This window comes from Nymphalis io, chromosome 12 (genome assembly GCF_905147045.1).
Source record: "Nymphalis io chromosome 12, ilAglIoxx1.1, whole genome shotgun sequence".
Taxonomy (NCBI): domain Eukaryota; kingdom Metazoa; phylum Arthropoda; class Insecta; order Lepidoptera; family Nymphalidae; genus Nymphalis; species Nymphalis io.
Genome location: NC_065899.1, coordinates 8148637 through 8166513, shown reverse-complemented (window position 1 = coordinate 8166513; position 17877 = coordinate 8148637). Strand labels below are relative to the sequence as shown.

At 30.5% G+C, this 17877-nt stretch overlaps 3 protein-coding genes and 1 non-coding gene across 5 annotated transcripts in view; 2 read left to right on the top strand and 2 right to left on the bottom strand.

Annotated features, from left to right (window-relative positions):
• The window catches only part of LOC126772361 (spondin-1-like), a 130682-nt gene that overhangs the window by 21495 nt on the left and 91310 nt on the right, over nt 1-17877 (top strand). The window lies entirely within an intron of this gene.
• On the bottom strand, nt 1951-2022 carry Trnae-cuc (transfer RNA glutamic acid (anticodon CUC)). The gene has a single exon. It is a non-coding gene; the product is annotated as a tRNA-Glu (tRNA).
• Nucleotides 3404-17875, top strand: LOC126772410 (probable methylthioribulose-1-phosphate dehydratase). Of its 2 annotated transcripts, none has more exons than XM_050492778.1 (6): nt 3404-3430; nt 15607-15701; nt 16179-16292; nt 16436-16586; nt 16919-17121; nt 17640-17875. In XM_050492778.1, the coding sequence occupies exons 1-6, from the start codon at nt 3413-3415 to the stop codon at nt 17740-17742; spliced, it is 684 nt and encodes a 227-aa protein (XP_050348735.1). In that variant the 5' UTR covers nt 3404-3412; the 3' UTR covers nt 17743-17875. The 2 variants fall into 2 exon arrangements, with proteins under 2 accessions (XP_050348735.1, XP_050348734.1); XM_050492777.1 differs by lacking the exon at nt 3404-3430 and adding an exon at nt 15232-15389.
• On the bottom strand, nt 5160-14489 carry LOC126772293 (uncharacterized). The gene is made up of 14 exons (XM_050492585.1): nt 14026-14489; nt 13458-13594; nt 13114-13234; nt 11979-12191; nt 11660-11896; nt 11374-11559; nt 10614-11132; nt 10343-10438; nt 9719-9859; nt 8623-8743; nt 8001-8098; nt 7782-7833; nt 7558-7686; nt 5160-6892 (listed from the first exon to the last, which is right to left on the bottom strand). The coding sequence occupies exons 1-14, from the start codon at nt 14200-14202 to the stop codon at nt 5199-5201; spliced, it is 3921 nt and encodes a 1306-aa protein (XP_050348542.1). The 5' UTR covers nt 14203-14489; the 3' UTR covers nt 5160-5198.

The following is a 17877-nucleotide window of genomic DNA, read 5'->3' as shown; positions in this document are numbered from 1 at the left end:
ACTAATTCGACGACGTCGACTATCACAAACATAACAATTTAAAATGTTATGTCCCTTGTGTCTGTAATTATATTGACCTACTTACCGACATGGTTCAGTGGTAAGAACGCACGAATCTTAATATCGATTAAACGATCATCGGATCGTGGGTTCAAACCCGGGCAAGCACCACTGAATGTTCATGTGCTTAATTTGTGATTATAATTCATCTCGTGCTATATGGGGAAGGAAAACATCGTGAGGAAACCTGCATGTGTACAATTTCACTGAAATTCTGCCACATGTGTATTCCACCAACCCGCATTGGAGCAGCGTGGAGGAATCCATATCTTCTCCTCAAAAACGGAGAGGAGGCCTTAGCCCAGCAGTGGGACATTCACAGGCTGTTACTGTTACTGTACTGTACTTACCCTTCAAAACAGCACAGCGATGAAAAATATTAGCAGTAAATATAAATTAAATATTGGCAGTAAAATGTAAATGATGAATAACTATTACCCCGAATCGAAACCAACCCTATAAAAAAAAACGGTTGCTTATTTCACTACTACTTCTTTTTTTAAAGTATGTGCGTTTATTTAAGTCGTCTTACTATTTTACGTTTATTATATTAAGTGAACGAGACAAATAATATAATGTCAATATACTTCGCTGTGTAATCTCAGCCAGGCGTAGGCAAGACAAAGGCCTCTATCCCTTTAACGAGAAACATTTTCAGCTTAGTCTGCCAGACACCACTTCGGATTAAGAGATATACATATCTCAGAATTGTTAGCATATATACTAGTAGTTCCCTCCCTTCTTATATCTACAACCTCAAAATTAATTCCCAACTCACATTTAAACACGTCGAAATGGCTTAGTGCATAGAATACATGCATATTAATTGAAGTCTGAAGATAACAAGTTCAATTCCGGGCAAAACCCTTGATATGTATATTTTTTATTATAAATAGATATACAATTTTCTCCTGACCGATTTCAGCCGCGGTGGAAAATCTCAAAAGAAATTAGCCACCTGCTTAGGAAATATTAGGACATATTAGTGCACAAGTGCGTACGCAAACTCAGATGCACTGTCTCACACTCATAATCAGATGGACTTCTCCAGGCTGCTACTTAGATTCTTCGGCAGAAAAACCCAATAACTGTTATGGGCCCGACCTGGTGTTTGAACTCAGGATAACAAATTCTACGGTCTTTATATATCAACACTAGACAAACGAAGCATTCAATTTCAATTAATGTATATATGTGATAGGTAAAGGGTAGGTACACAACACAGAACTAATAAGTACTGCTGCACGGCAAAAATATATATGATGAGTGGGTGATATCCCGACAAAGCCATACCACTAAGTAAAATATTATAATAATTTTAATCATCAGTTTTTTTTCGAACTGACTGTTGCTGTTGGCCGAAATGGCCTCGATAGCGTCCTTCGTCAGTGTAGCTGGCTGCTACGGTCTCGGGCTGAACACTTCTTGTTAGCCCAATAAATGTTATTGGACCTCTTTTATCAAGAAACTCTCCGTCTGATCTTATCGAATATCGTATGATCATAAAATTTTACGTGTTTTTTAACTTTTACCATTAAGAAGTCATAGTATTAATTCAGCTATTATTTATTATAATAACATATTTAATTAAACTATACGGCTACTTTCAATAAATTCATCATTATCACCCTAATAGCTATCCCGAGATCGCAAGATCATAAATCAATCCCCGGAAAAAACTATCCGTTGTCGTGACGACGCGAAATACCGAATACTGAAAGTAACATTATCTTGAATATTTTTTGTTTACTTTCTTAAAATAAGAATAAGATCAAAGTGATTTTTTTATTTCCTCGAGAATTCCTCACAACTTTGAAAATGAATGAATATATATATATAACTAAAAACAAAATATATTTATGATTCCATTTTGGTGAATATGAAAAAAAATTCCGGTACCGGGAATCGAACCCGAGCCTCCTGGGTGAGAGCCAGGTATCCTAGCCACTAGACCATACCGGACAATGTCTGTAAGTGTAAATATAACGTACATTAATTACATAACAAAACCAAAATTACTGAAAATTATAATTTTAGTTGTAGCCAATCAAACTTTGTTTTTCAATTTATATGAGAAAATGATATTCAATTCCCTTTTTCAGTATTTTCTATCGACAGTAAATAACAAAATCAGATTCAAATCGCATCTACAAAAGGCATAAAAAATAGTGTACCCGAAATTGTACACTCTCCAAATATTATCACTACATATTAACTCTTATAGCTAAAAATATAAAGACGAAAATACTACAACGTGATATATCTATGTAGCTACCCTACAGTTTCATACAATTCGCACAAAGTTGTCTGATAAAGAAACAATTTGTATTCAATAAGCCTCGTGAGGGTGTAGAGATCTGGTATAGCGTTCGAGTTTTTACTTCACTATATATTCCTTGAAACTGTGGCAACGAGAAATGTGGAATAATCCTGTGTATTTTTATATCCAGTTACTATAAAATTTTATGAAAGAGTTATTTTTTATTCTCTCCGATCCTCCTGCTGACCTAGTTTGAAATACTATTTTATTTCTGTACATTTACGGTCTCACTTAAAAATGTTGTTTAACGAGTGTTTAGTTAAACACTGATTTCTCTCCGTATGTCATTATTGATTCGATATTCGAAAGACAAAGACAGTAATATTTAACTTACCTCTTAAACAACATTTATATATAAGTTTTTAACTTGCAATATTGTGTAAGGTCTTAATAATAAATAAATAAAATCGAATGTGTTCCTAATTCAAAACTATTTAGATATAATAAAATGCAATCGGAGTTATCTAAATTGTAGCCTTTTGCTTATTTATAAATTGTTAAATAGTAAGAACTTACCGTTATTATTATTATTTTTTTTTGTTAAATTCGTGCTATAAATATTACTTCCGGATTCCCCGGTGTCCCGATCTAAAAACCAAAATGGCGTTTAATTTAAAGTCATACCAACAAAAAAATCGCCCTATGCCTTCTTATATTAAATAATAAATAAAAAATGCATCGATGTCGTTCACTTCGCAATATGCGCTAGAGAAAATTGTCTCATTCTTGTATTTAAATGACAAGATAATTTTACCTCGAATTGGGCTTCTAATAGTTAAATCAATGTTAATTTCGTTATTAATTATCTAGCAACGACCAAGGCCCTGTGAAGTTAGCAATCAAATGTCCCCAAACGCTAAGTCCCATACTAGACAAAATATTACTGACATTCGCTGCGTAGCCTTGCTCGTAGTGAACGCAGAAGTCTGTAACGCAGCATTTACACTGTCGCCGTGTCATATGAAATAAGTCAGAAGAGCTCGTATTAGGTATACGGCTACATAGCGCGGCATTCGTGCAGATATCGCGTGAATGTTTCAAGGCGGTAAGGTATGTCTAATGAGGATTTAATTCGAGCTTTGAATCTTAAGTGATTCATTAAGGTCTGTATTGTCTAATATAAGCACAGAATGCCGTTAACCTTCATCAAAGGAAAATAGTCTAATCGTTTTGTTTCTTGGCTCTGAATATATATAAATCTGCTTTATTTTATAATGTCCATTTTTTATACTAGCTATCTATCCCTACTCTGCACGGGTAGTATGGTCTACATAAAATGAAAAACAAACATACAATTAAAAACACTTGTGTTTTTAGGCCATTGCAGAATACCAAACCAAATCATCACAATAGGATAAACGGCATAGGAACGCATAAAGGACAAATGTATAAATATTTATTTTTATAAAGAATGTTCTTCTTTCCAACATCATCAACATCATATTTTTTTATATTAAAAAGCAATGATGTATCATCAAAACATACTATCTATATATTTTTTAAAATCATTTAATTGAATATAATCCGTAATATAAATCGTACCAAAGGCACAATAACACAATTCACCAACAACGAACAACAAAATAAATTCTAAAGTCCCTAATGCGCCACATTTAGCATTCGATACTCGATCAAACTTAAGTGCACTTGCATGCGAAGTTTAACCATTATCCAAAGTTTCGCATATACGAACTATCATATACATATCTTTTAAATATAAAACTCCTTAGAGGGCTCATGTAATAAAAACGTTGGATTAAGAGCAGAATTATTTAGAAATTTATTAAAATATTTGGTGGATTTTTGGTGGAATATTTCTGTATTTTGCTATATATCTTCACTTCAATTCAGAAAACATTTATATTAAAATGTTTTCATATATTTTACATAATATATTATGTAAATTTACAAATTTAAATGTTCAACTCATATTAATTACAAATGTCGGGCTTCAGAAGTCTGAGTAAAGCTCTCATTCTTGTAACTTATAGCGGCACTGACTTGCTAACGCTTAACACGTGTTCCTTAACAATATTACTCCCTCTAAACAACTATATTTCTGAAATACTATTTCTATTCTCTTTATATAAGTTGGTAACATATTATGAATTTAAAACCTATATCAGGCTGAAATTATTTACATTAACCAAATAACTAATACTTTAACATTTCATACATTTAAATAATGGTACCTATGTTTTCATAAAAATATTTTTAATTTGTTAGAATTGTTTTTATCTATCTAAGTAATTCTCGGGTGACCTAGTTGTAAAATAAAAATAACTGCTCCCTCGCACCTAAGTACTTTTACTAGTACTGAGAAATTTTCTTTTTTAAATTGCTCTCGCGACGTACAAAATTGAATAAAGTAAGCATAATTCTTATCCTTCCGTCTAGACGACAATTTAGATGTGAAATGATGGCAACCTTTTGTTTCTACAGTTCAAAAACTGCGATAGGAACCCACACAAATTGCATTCACTGTTGTAGCTCACAATTCACTTAAATGAAAAGTGTTGGACATAAATTTTCCGTTGAACAACGTTCTGATAATTCATACTAGAGTTACAAAGAAACTTTGGCTATTCGTTGAGCAGTTAAGAGTTCAAGTCGAAGCTTGAAAAATTCTACAACTAATAAGTATATTTCATAACAAGTTAGATTATTGATAAATTTAATATTGTATAATAAATATATAATGCATTGTATAATTTAATGCAAGAAAACAAAAAGAAAACTTATATTAAATCTACAATTTGTTACATATATTTTTTGCAAGTCGTAATGATCACAATTCAAAACAAAGTATAATATATTTCTAAGGAAAATTAAAATCTCTTAAAAAAGGTGGCAACTGCGGAGGGAAATACTCTAAAGTGTCCCAGGAATGTTCAGTCTCATTACATATTTTTTTAAACTCTTGTCTTTTGTTTTTATTACATGCTTTAATATAGTTATCAGTATCTAAACGTTCATTCGATGTAGACATATATTTATTACGAGTATAGGAACAGGTATCATCAATAGCGTTATTATAGTTTTCTTTAGTCATCTTCTCCATGGTAAAACTACAGCCGCAAGACTCAGTTCCTGGCTGTTCCTTATTTCGGATATTGTTGGGAGGCTCAAGTGGTTTTTTAAGAAATTTTAATTCTGCATCGCTTAATTCCGATTTTTCGCCCATTAACTTACTTGGTTTCAAGCTGTTAGAAGAATTTTCTTTCAATTTTACAGAGCTAATATCATACTGATTATTAATGTTTTTGTGGTTAGAAGTTTCCCACCGCCACTGCTTTGACTTGTAACATATATTTTTACAAACACATTTACTTTTATCACATAAGTTGTCTTGACACTGACCACCACAAGATGTTGCATTCGCTTTGCACTCCAAGTTTATACCACCTGAAAAGTCCTTATGAGAAATCTGTTTATTTTGGTCTGGAAAATCGGATTTCTCTTTTTTATACAAATTTGAGTCACTGAAAGACTTTATTATAACTGGTAATTTGGGTAGTTTCGAATGTTGGGTACTACATTTCTTTGATATTGATTGGGATATGTTTAAGAGTTTATCTAAATCATTAGCTGACATTATACAATTAGACATCGAATCTTTTTTATTCACCAAATTGTCAGTTTTGGATTTGCCGACTAATACTTTAATGTTTCCAGATTCAGTCTTAATTAACAAAGCCTTATTTTTGTCATCGTCACTATTTTCTCTAAAATTTATAATGCAATGCCCAGAGTTGGTTTTCAGGAATTCAGCGAACTGAACACTATTATCTCCTTCGTATTCTTTGATAGCTTGTTTTTGATATATTTCAAACTCTTTATCCAAAACTATTTTGAAGTTGTCCGATGAAGTTTCTTTTATTGCAAAAATTATTTCCTTATCTTTGCAGTTGTTAACTCCTTTAAATTTTACTTCATGTATTTCATCAATTTTGGTTCCGTTACTATTATAGTCTTTTTTATGTTCTTTGATATTATTAACATGATATTTCTTTAAGCTACTTTTATTAGGATAGCTAGAATCATCTTTCGTTACTTTTTCAATTTCATTATTTTTTAATTCTTCGTGTAACTTATTCAGTGATTCTTTACTATATACATCATCAAATGATCTTTTGCGGATTGACTTATGCGCTTCAAGAGTAATGTTACCGGACTTTGATTTTTTTGGTAAAAATATATTTTGATCATTCGCTATTGTAGCATCTGACTGTAAGCTAAACACTGGTTGACCAAACTCAGTTTTTAAAGTTACAAAGACATTAGTACCTTCTTGTATGTTTTTATTTATCTCGTCTACCATTGTTTTATGTAAAGCTATTTTTAAAATATCTCCAGAAAAGGATTTAAGCATAATTGGATTATTATCAGTTAGGTCTTCTTCATCGTTAGGCATAGCCTTTAATTGTGGACCTTTACCCACAGACTCAACAACCATTTTGCCGTTATCTTTATCGTTTATTTTGTTTTTTACTGCTTTCAATTGTTTGGTATCTGTAATTTATTAAATTATGAATAAGATTACGTAACATTAGTAATAAGTAATCTAATGTCATTAAATATGGGAGTACAAAACAAATGAAAGCAATATATATTTTATTTGATATATGATTTATACTATTTCCTTACTTTCATAGTCGAATGGAGCTGAGAGCATACCTGTGCTTTCATTCATACTTGTGCAAAATGAAAAATATTTCCTGTGCAAATGGGTAGTCTGTCAGCTTTACAGCCATGGCCAAATCCGGTCAGGAGGACGGTATAGTTAAATCTTTCTTAACGACTCAACTATATTTCACTAAGCCTTTGGTTTCAAAAATCTTTGTCTTTTATTACATATATCTTGTTCAAAATAATCCTAATTTACAAGTACGAGTCGTAACACTTTTATGAGTATAAGCATTTTTTTTCTTCATAGATTGATTTCAGTTCATCTATACAGTTTGTTTGTATGATGATACGTAACCACTTTACAATGAATATTTTAATTTTAGTTTAATATATATCTTATTATATATTTGATTACATTTTAATATTAAAACATTGACTATTATAATTACGGGCAACGGTATAAAATAAAACTACTTCTAGTGCAATACCATTTATTTCAAATTTAGTTAAATAAAATAAAAACAAAAATAACACAATAAATATTCTTCAATTTTGACTCTTGATATCAATGGAATCACTACTAATCATTGTATAACTCACTTTCTCTATTGGTGCTACTTCTGTATATCTACCCAAAACTTCTTCAATAATACGATCACGAGGATGACATCTTAAATCTAAAAGAATCCAAGTTCAAATCGAATTCAATCAGATTTTTTATATTGTAATAATTTTGTACTCCCATATGAATTAGAATTAAAGTTTTACTGACCTTTATAGGACACATGAGGGTCTGTTGATGAATGGCCACTTTTAGATGGATCCTATAAGAAGGAAATTATAAATTTACTGATAATCAGTATGTTTAATATTTGTAGTACATAATTCTACAAAGCATTTATTTACCTAACCACACGCTGTTGTTCTATATAAGTGCAATACTTATGAGATAATAAATATGCTGATAAACCATTAAAAACCTTATAAATACCTCGTTCCTTAATATTTTTGGACTTGAAAATGTAGACAGACCATCCTGGCCAAGAACACATTGAGCTGCACGCATATTTTTAAACTGACAAGTCGGTCCTTAAAAAGATAAAAATAATGTATTGTTTTTATTTATATTGTTTGTTTTGTATATTGAAAGAACACAATTTAATAGTTATCTTTTTTTAAAGCCGATATTCTTATGATATTAAAGTTTTTTTAATTTAAAATATCAAGGCAGATTGGCAAATGGGCAACCTGATAGTAAGTCCATAGAAGTTGGCACTGTAAGAAATATTAGTAATCTCTTACGTCGTCCATGCACCAACCCTGGGAAGTTAGTTATTATGTGTCTTGTGCCTGTAGTAGTACACTGGGCTACTCATCTTTCAAACATAAATATAATAATATTAAGTATTATTATACGGCTCTTTGGCGGTAGAATATGCGATGAGTGAGTAGTACCTGCCAAGACATACTAGCACAAAACCCTATCACCAAGTGATTATTACAATAAATTGTAGTCATTTTATTACTTAAATGTTATGTATAATTACCAAGTTGCAGGTAATGAAGATATTTTTTAAAATTATGTGGTAAATAGTTTAGAAATAAGTTAATACCTTGACAAGGATTAGGCCGCCAAGATGCCACTTCGCTACCAACAGCGTCGGGTAGTTCATGCATTGCACAGTCTGGACCACATGCTGCGGATTCCTTATAAGGACATAAAACGACTTGGCCCTATGGGTTAAACGAAAAATACTATTAAAAACATTGTTTCAATAGAATCCTTTATTACATTCATTTGGTCATTTCGACCGCATTTCAGCCACAGCGACCTTTTATAACACCATTAGCTATACGTTATGAATACTCAAGATAAATAAGAGATTCACGGATCACACCATGACATTCTTCTAAATAATTAGATATAAAGAAACATCAGCATCGAGAAAGCGTGTATATAATGCATCTTAAGGTAAGAAACGTCTTTTTATGACTTTCTTCTAATAATCTTGATAATATCTACTGGTTCTAATCCGTACTTGTTAAAGTTACAAAATGTTACTTTAGGAAAAATTTATTCAAGTATAAATAATGTGTTACACGTTAATTTAAAATGTTAACTTCATTTAATGATAATGTACAAATTGAGTGACAAATTAAAGTTAGTTAGGTATATTTTTTCCCACTTTATAAACCAATAAATGAACATTATAAAGTAATAATTTTATTATGAATTTCTTGTAATTTAGTCACATTAAGATTAGACATGTTATCAGAGATATACTTTATAACATCTATTTAACTATACACTCATCATCTATATAAGTATGTATTTACAAAAGAAAAGTAGTATATGTAGTAAATCAGTTGTCTGGTTTCTATAGCACAAGCTTTGTACAAGCTTAATTTGGGATCAGATGGCCGTGTGTGAAAAATGTCCCAGGATATTATTATTATTATAACAAACTTAAAATATTAAATTTTACTGATATTATCAAAAATGTAAATACATACTTAAAACTTTCCAGAGTAAATTTGATGAAAATAGTGAAAACTACATCAAATTAGACATACATACTAAGAGAAGTGAGTAAACAAACGAAAGTAGCAAAAACGACTCTGTTTCATTATTTGAAAAAAAAAAATAAATTTATTACAATACTAATATTGTAACCGTAAGTTTTTATTTATAATTAATAGAAATCTTACCGCATCTTCTTCATCTTCTGTTTTTGGTGGGCACGCCGCAGGTTCGTTTGGTGGCGGTAGCGCTTTTTTGGTACAAATACAATCTTTCGGCCCCTTTGGACAATTACACTCACTAGCACCACCCCAACGTCTACATGGATCCTGAAAAATAGAAACAAATCTAGAGCTATTAGCATCAATGTTGAGACATAAATACGAAAGTTTTTTACTAAGTAATAATAATAATAATAAAATCATTTATTTCGACCAAACAGGGATCATAAATACAAGACAATATATAGTAAAAAGACAAAAATTACAATAATAATATTTTCCAGATTTTACATATTATAAATTAGATTGACGATATACGCAAGGCTGGCAGCGGTTGGAGATTAAGAGCTGAAAATCGAGCTCAGTGGCGTGCCATTGGAGAGACCTATGCCCAGCAGTGGACGCGAAAAGGGTGATGATGATGATGATGATGAAATTTGATTCAATTAATTCGACTTCAATTATAATACCAAATTAAATTAAAATTAATTAAATCAAATCAATTCAAGCAAATCAATCACATTATCACTAATTTAATAACATATAACAAGAACTAATAGTTATTGGTTGTTTGAGTAAAATCTGGAATACCTTTTTAGATTCAGTTCCTCGATCAACTTTTGCTGGTTTCGTCACTTTAACTTGTTTAAGACATAGCATTAGTTGTTTGTAAGTATTACGGTCCATCTAGGGAACATTAATACAATTAAATATAAATTAAGGTATTGTAAAATTAATTATATTACTGTCAATATGTGTTAGTATTATATTATATGAATAGTAAATGATTGTCAAAATAATAAATTTTATTTAGATATGTCTTCTCAAAACTACAACAGTGAGCAGTGTAAATAATTACTACCTCGCATCTTGTTTTAACAGCACCACCCACGATAGTCAGATTCAAGTTCTTCTTAATCGTTGTCAATATAAAATCCTGTAGAATCTTTCTCGTCTCCGCATTTAACTTTCCATTTCTACTTTTCTTTAAGCAATTTAAAACCACATCAGCTACTGCTTTTCCCGCTCCTGATTTTACTTGCCTTTCCAAAACCGTATACATATTGTCGAAAACATTATCCAAAAGTTTATGTTTCACGGTTGTGCAAACACAATCCAGATTATTATCTGGACAGCAATGATCGCCTACATACAAACAATCTCTATCATTAACACATCTTGGACAATCCGTACAAAATCTCCTGATATCCAACGTGTCTGTGCATTCATGACATCTTATACATTTAACTTTAAATTCAGCAATCTCTTTATCTATTTTCTTTATTTCTTCGTTAATCGATTCTTGTTTATTTTTGCATTTGTCTTTACATTGATCACTATTCTGTCGCAATAAATCAATTTCTAACAGCAGAGCTTCTTTCTGTAATATTACGTAAATCATGTAATCCTATTTTTTTTTCAGAGTTACACACAAAATTAAACATAAAAACATCGTAGAAATAAAATATAACGTCAATTAATACAATTTGTATTTATTAATTTCTTAGAAATAATATAAGTATGGATAATTATTACGTATTAGCTTTTATTCTTTTTAAAAATGCGTTTATAGATCATCAGTCTGTAACCACTTAAGTTCAAGTTCCAACATCAAAACTTACCTCTGCTTTCATATCTTCACTTTCAAGTTTCTTTTGTAACAATACTTTACACAACTTTTGCAAGTCTTGTCTCGCTTCTTTTACATACTTATCAGCTTCTTCTTCCTTTGACTTTTTATGCTGTTGTTCCTCTTTCAAAACCTTCTCTAACCTTGTTACTTCGGCTTGTATATTAATGGTTCTTGCCTTAAAGATATTTTTTTTTAATAACATCATACCAAATGTATTGAAATAAACACCAAATAAATAAATAACTGCAATATATTGGTAATAAATATAAACTTACAGCCGAAGCTTGCTTTTTTGTACCAAATGAATTTTTCGCTACATCTAAATCTTTTTTATTATTTTCTATACGTTTTTTAAAATCCTCGATTTCCATATCAATACATTTGATATCGTTAGTTTTCTGGTTTATCTTCTCTGTTATTTCATGTTGACATTTATTAACATGGTCTATTTCAAATTCTAAATCCTTTTTGTTTTTCCGCCATTTCATATTACTTGCCTCTACTTCTCGGAGCTGAATTTGTTATATTAAATCTTAGATTTTGGTTGGAGTTTTGTTAATACAACTTTAATTTCATTATTTGTAATAATCATACCTGCTTTAATAAGTCCTTCTGTCTCTCTAAAGACTCTCCTATTTTCTTCTTATAAGTTTCTTCCATACAAGACCACATACAATCAGCTTGTTTTAACAACTGGATACCGTCTTTCTCTCTCTGTTCTAAAACTTGAATTTGTTCTTGCAACCGTGCTTGCGTTTCTAACAAATCGTTTACTTTATTTTGACACTTTTTTTCAAATGAAGCAGCCTTTGGATGGAAGATTTGAATTGAAAATTACTATTTTAGATTACTTATTTACTTTGAAAATTACTCGTATAATGATAATACTAAATTTAATAACATATTTATTTGTATTTTTTAGAATTATAGAAACTGCATAACATATAAGGAAGGTGACCACAGAATGAAGAAGAGGAATGTTAAGAATACTTAATTGGCAACATCCTAATTGGGAATTCATTAAAACCTAAATCTAACCACATTCTATGTCTCTAACAGCATTCTTTTACGAGTAATCATGCAACAAAGAAAACGATGCGGAAAAAAACTGCGATACTTGAGAAAATTTAACATCGCGCTTTATAAACGAGAGTTGTTCAGCTATACTGTGTGAGATGCCTTTGGTGTAGCCTAGGACTGTAAGTCCTGACTAATCCATATTTTACAAGTGGCATAGTATAATATATTAAAAACATTAAGAATCAAGTGATCCCTTCTTGATGGCCCATTGAAACTTCCACCTCAGACATCATCGAAAAGTCAATAAATTTGCATTAGAAGATGCCCAAGTAATTAATTGTTAGCTGTTTCTTTTTCAGGCGTTACAGATTTGTTGGAGTATCAGACCCCAACATTTTAAGGATCTTCTAGAAGATTACTTGTAGGATACAAGATAATTTTGGCGTTACAGAATTTAGTACAAGATGGGTGCTGAAAATGTTTACGATGCATAAAAAGTAACGAAGCGTCTTTACAAAGACCGAATTCTCATTGCAGGTGAAACATGGACGTAGACGAGGAGAGTAATGGTGATAGCATCTACTGAAAAGATGTAATGGTAAAATATATTTTGTAATTTTATTGGACCTCATCACGTATCGTAACTACTTACACCTAAATAATATTTTACACTATTTCACAGTCAATACATATAATAATAATTTATTACCTGTTTCAAGTCACAAAGAACTTTATTCAGAGGTAATTCATCAACCCTATTATTTGGTGCCATAGATTGTGTTTCACAGCTGACATTCTTTTCTGAACTTTCTTTGCTTGGCTTACGTGTACTACAAACGAGTACACTTAGTTATTTAATTTTATACAAAAGGTGAGTCGTCGCTTACGTTAGTTATTAGCAATATAATATCAGTTGCACATTACATGGATTATATATTATCATGTATTTTTTTTTTGTTTCACAGATTATTTTTAGTCACATATTTTCATATATACAAAAATAATTTCAAAAATATTCTTAACAAAATTAATTGTAATTAAAGTTAAACTAACCTTTTAGATTTATTTATATTATCTTGTTTTTTATCATCGTTCTTTTTACAACATCCTGCCATGTAACAACTGACATTATGCGTCCCAAATAAAGTACATCTCCCTGGATTGGCACACATACGTTGTTGCACAGCTTGCTGATTTAAACATAAAATAAGACTCACACTTCAGCAGTTTTTATTTATAACGCAATATAATAAACAATAAATAAATCCTCAGGAACCCGTAATAAGTAATGCTCAGATTATGACCTACTACAAACATAATTTTATATTTTAGAGCGTATCACTTCATAATAAACGTAATGTACGCCTGTAACTATTATATAAGCAAGCCTGAAACTGTGATATATATTATGTCAAGTATCCATAGTCTCAATTTAGCCTTTTTAAAACTGATATCATTAGAAGAGCATGAATTGCTTGGTTATCTTTAAGTCTTTTTATCTAGATAGTATTTTAATTTTATCGCTGTTTTGCTTTATGTATTACACAAATAATCGGAGAAAATATTTTCGGATAAATAACTGATAGTTTTTTCCTAACAAATGAAACTCTTAAATACTTACTGATAGATTAACATCAGGATCTTCTTTAAGTATGTCCCAAAAGTCGCATAGCAACCTGATGCTGGGGTCACCAGTTGAGCAGTCGGCATTAGGCCTCGATTCAGAAGTACCTAACTCTCTCACGAGTTCATCCAGCGCTTTATAGCGTCGGCTTAGACATTCTGGTATCTCTTGCATTTTATTTTAAAAAATTTGCATTTCAATTTAATATGTCACAGCATTTACTTTTTCTTATTTTTTCTTTTATCTTTCCATTAAATTAAATAGACGGATTCTTAAAAGAATCGAAATGTATGAATATACTCTAACGGCTTATATTTGGTAGTTGCCTAGCTTTAGTTCAATAAAATATTAATATTTGTTATTTAATTATATTAATAATCAAGTAGGTGCTGCTGTTGATGATGGCTTGTGATCTCAGACTTAATTTTTATTTGCTATTTTCTAATACTAAAAATTTTGCTTGCTAGTTTGTAAACGTGACTTATAATAGTGATTGACAATTAATTTTGTCAAAATGAAAACAAAACTTTAATGGCCATTTTATTCACATCTTATAAAAGTTTTATAATATTCAGATATTAGTTGTAACTAATAATTATTGAAAATTATGACCTTTTTTTTCGCATGGGGATTTTTATCCACTAAAACCCTGGTGGTGGCCGGTCTCGGCGATCGACGATTTTATTTCAAAAAACCTACAAAATTAATTTTAATTCAAGTATTCACAAACCGCACGCTTACTATTTTTTAAATCATCACACCGTTTCGTTTGTTCGCCACTGCGCATTCGCGACAGTAGTGTACCGAATGTATACCTCAAAGTGCGTAGATATGACTCGCGTTCCGACCGTTTGTATGTGACCGTGGTAAATGTGAGGACGAGTAAATTGCAAAAGTAGGTATTGTTGCGAAACTATTTTAGGCGTATAAATATTAATGAAACATTTTTTAGTCTTTTATTAATAACGAATGACACACTTTTATATATTATTACATAAAAATTGTATACTACTTAAAATTAAACATATTTTTCAGAACATATTATTAATGGAATGGTAATGTCCCGTTTGTCAATGTCATTTTAAGTGAATGTTCTAATTTGTTTTATAGGTAACCTATTTGTAATGACAATTGGCTGTCATTGTCAAATGTTAAGTATGACAGCCAATTGTTGGTACCCAATTGGAATTGGTAACCTTATCAGCTGTTTATATTATTTCTTTAATAAGTACTAAGTAAATAGATAAAAATTATCAGCCAAGTTCGACTACACACTGATACCAATATTAGTTATTGTATCCGTTATTGCTTAATGCATTATTAAGATATTCATTCAAGTTAAAATGACAGATTTTGGACCTGTAAGTTCGAATATTATACATATTCTACAATAGGAAATGCTGATTTAATTATTTATATAGTATCAATCCGGTGTATTTATATGTATAAAAACGTTGAGTTCTAATAATATGTGAACATGATTACAAAAGTTATAGTCATCATTATTGTGTTTTTTAATAAGTATTTTTTTATTATAAAAGACGAAAAAAATATATATAATAATTATTTTATAAACAGGAACATCCGAGGAACTTGATTCCTGAGCTTTGCAATCAATTTTATCACTTGGGATGGGTAACGGGGACTGGTGGAGGTATATCTATAAAAGAAGGGTAAGCTACTACAAAAAGAAACTATACTTCAGTAACTTCAGTTCTTTATAAGACATAACTAAAACTTTATTGAACCCTATTATATGAAAATAATTTTAATGCTATTAATTTTATAGATAAGTCTATATGGCTAACTAAAATGAAACTTGTTTATCACATATTTGCTCCAATGCAACCAAAACTTAATTGGTGCTTGATGACTGCATAGGATGCATAATATACTGTAACTTCAAACAGTAATACTTTGTATCCTGTCTTCCCGTTTTAATAATGAGCGAGACAGTATAATTACAGGCTCAAAGACAACATATCCTCAGTTGCTGATGCAATTGTGGTATAAGTAACAATTAATAATTATTTGTTACTATATTGATATTTATGATTTTGACTATTAGGTGGTCAATTTGAATGACTAAGGTAGTAATATATTAAAAATTATAAAGCCAAAATGACAACTTTCACTAATTTTACTTTTAGGGATAAAATTTATATAGCTCCATCAGGGGTCCAAAAGGAACGAATGAAACCAGATGATTTATTTGTTCAGACCATAAATGATGAAGACTTGGAACTGCCACCTCCTGATAAAAAGTAAAGTATCATATTTGTCTTACAAAAGTTGTCTTAGAAGTTTGAAACAATAATAAAATCAGTTATTAAAATTATGTTTGATAAACAATTAAATATATTGTACTATATTATAATACTAATTAGCAATTATTCTATAATTCCAGGCTGAAGAAGAGTCAATGCACACCATTGTTTATGCTAGCATACCGTGAACGCAATGCAGGTGCTGTCATACACACACACTCCCCTCATGCAGTGAGGTGTACTCTGTTATATGACAATGAGTTTGTTATTACACACCAAGAGATGATTAAGGTATGCCAACTATAAACCTTTGGAATTATTTTTTAGCCAAGATAGCCCAGTGAATCAATCGGAGGTTCGAACCCAAGCACAACACACACAACAACACAGAACACAGTGGGACATTCACAGGCTGTTAAGAACGGATGGATGAAATTATTTTTATATTTTCATTCGTTATTGCATTTTTTTTATTTTATTTATGGAAATGAACAAATATGGTCAAATTTCTTCTTAAAAAAATGTATGAGAATTTCAGCCACAACATTAGCTCGTTAATTTTGTTAGAAAAAATAAAAAAATATTATAACTAACTATATTGAAAGACTTATTACTAATTTCAGGGTATTAAAGATGCCAAACTTGGACGATACCTCCGGTATGATGAGAAGCTAGTAGTTCCTATAATTAATAACACTCCATTTGAGAAAGATCTGGCTGGCAGCTTGGCGGAGGCATTGCACAAGTATCCAGGCACAAGTGCTGTACTTGTTAGGCGACACGGCGTTTATGTATGGGGAGATACATGGCAACAGGCTAAAACTATGTAAGTGCCACTTTTCTCAGTTTATCATTCTTTTTTTATTAGTAAAAAAATAATTATGTATAAAATTGTTATAAGTTAATAATAATATAAAATAAGATAGAGCTATTATGAATATTAAAGTATCCCATAAGACAGTACTATTGACCTTTATCATAGTTTCAACTCTGCCAAGCGTGCTGAAGGAAAACATTCTTAGTAAATTGTTGTGTGGTGAATAAGATTCCAGTGGTATATTTCCACTGAAATTGTTGGCGAGATCTGTTTTTACAATTATTTATTTTAAGAGACCAACATTGTTTAAATTTTTCTTGACAACACAAAGTTGCTAACTTTGCTTTTGAGGAAACACAAGCTTAAGATATGCATACCCGCTATTCTGTAAGTGATCCATGACTTCCTTCTATAGAATCTAATGAGACAAAACCAACACTTTCTTTATTTGAAATTAATATATTATTTTATCACTAAGATAATTTCTTTAAAAAAAAATAAACTAAATAAAAATATTTTATTTACAGGACAGAATGCTATGATTATCTCTTTGAAATGGCGGTTGAAATGAAAAAACTAGGCCTAGATCCGACCTTTAATCCGGAATCTGTCGAAAATGGTAAGAGTTAACATAATTAAAAAATTGTTTTTCTTCAATAAACTATTTGTATATAATAAAGTACCAAATATATGTAGTCAGTAGAATAAGAAATTCTAATATTTTTATAGAAATTTAAAATTTAAATAAAATACAATCGAAGCAAC

What these genes read in the sequence shown, in the direction of transcription:
- LOC126772293 (XM_050492585.1), bottom strand. Translation starts at nt 14,202, where the DNA reads ATGCAAGAGATACCAGAATGTCTAAGCCGACGCTATAAAGCGCTGGAT. An exon ending in ATCCTGATGTTAATCTATCA is followed by an intron (nt 13,595 to 14,025) that starts GTAAGTATTTAA and finishes TGTTTAAATCAG; the next exon opens with CAAGCTGTGCAACAACGTAT. An exon ending in GAGGAACTGAATCTAAAAAG is followed by an intron (nt 9,860 to 10,342) that starts GTATTCCAGATT and finishes TCTATTTTTCAG; the next exon opens with GATCCATGTAGACGTTGGGG.
- LOC126772410 (XM_050492778.1), top strand. An exon ending in CTGCCACCTCCTGATAAAAA is followed by an intron (nt 16,293 to 16,435) that starts GTAAAGTATCAT and finishes CTATAATTCCAG; the next exon opens with GCTGAAGAAGAGTCAATGCA. An exon ending in CACACCAAGAGATGATTAAG is followed by an intron (nt 16,587 to 16,918) that starts GTATGCCAACTA and finishes TACTAATTTCAG; the next exon opens with GGTATTAAAGATGCCAAACT.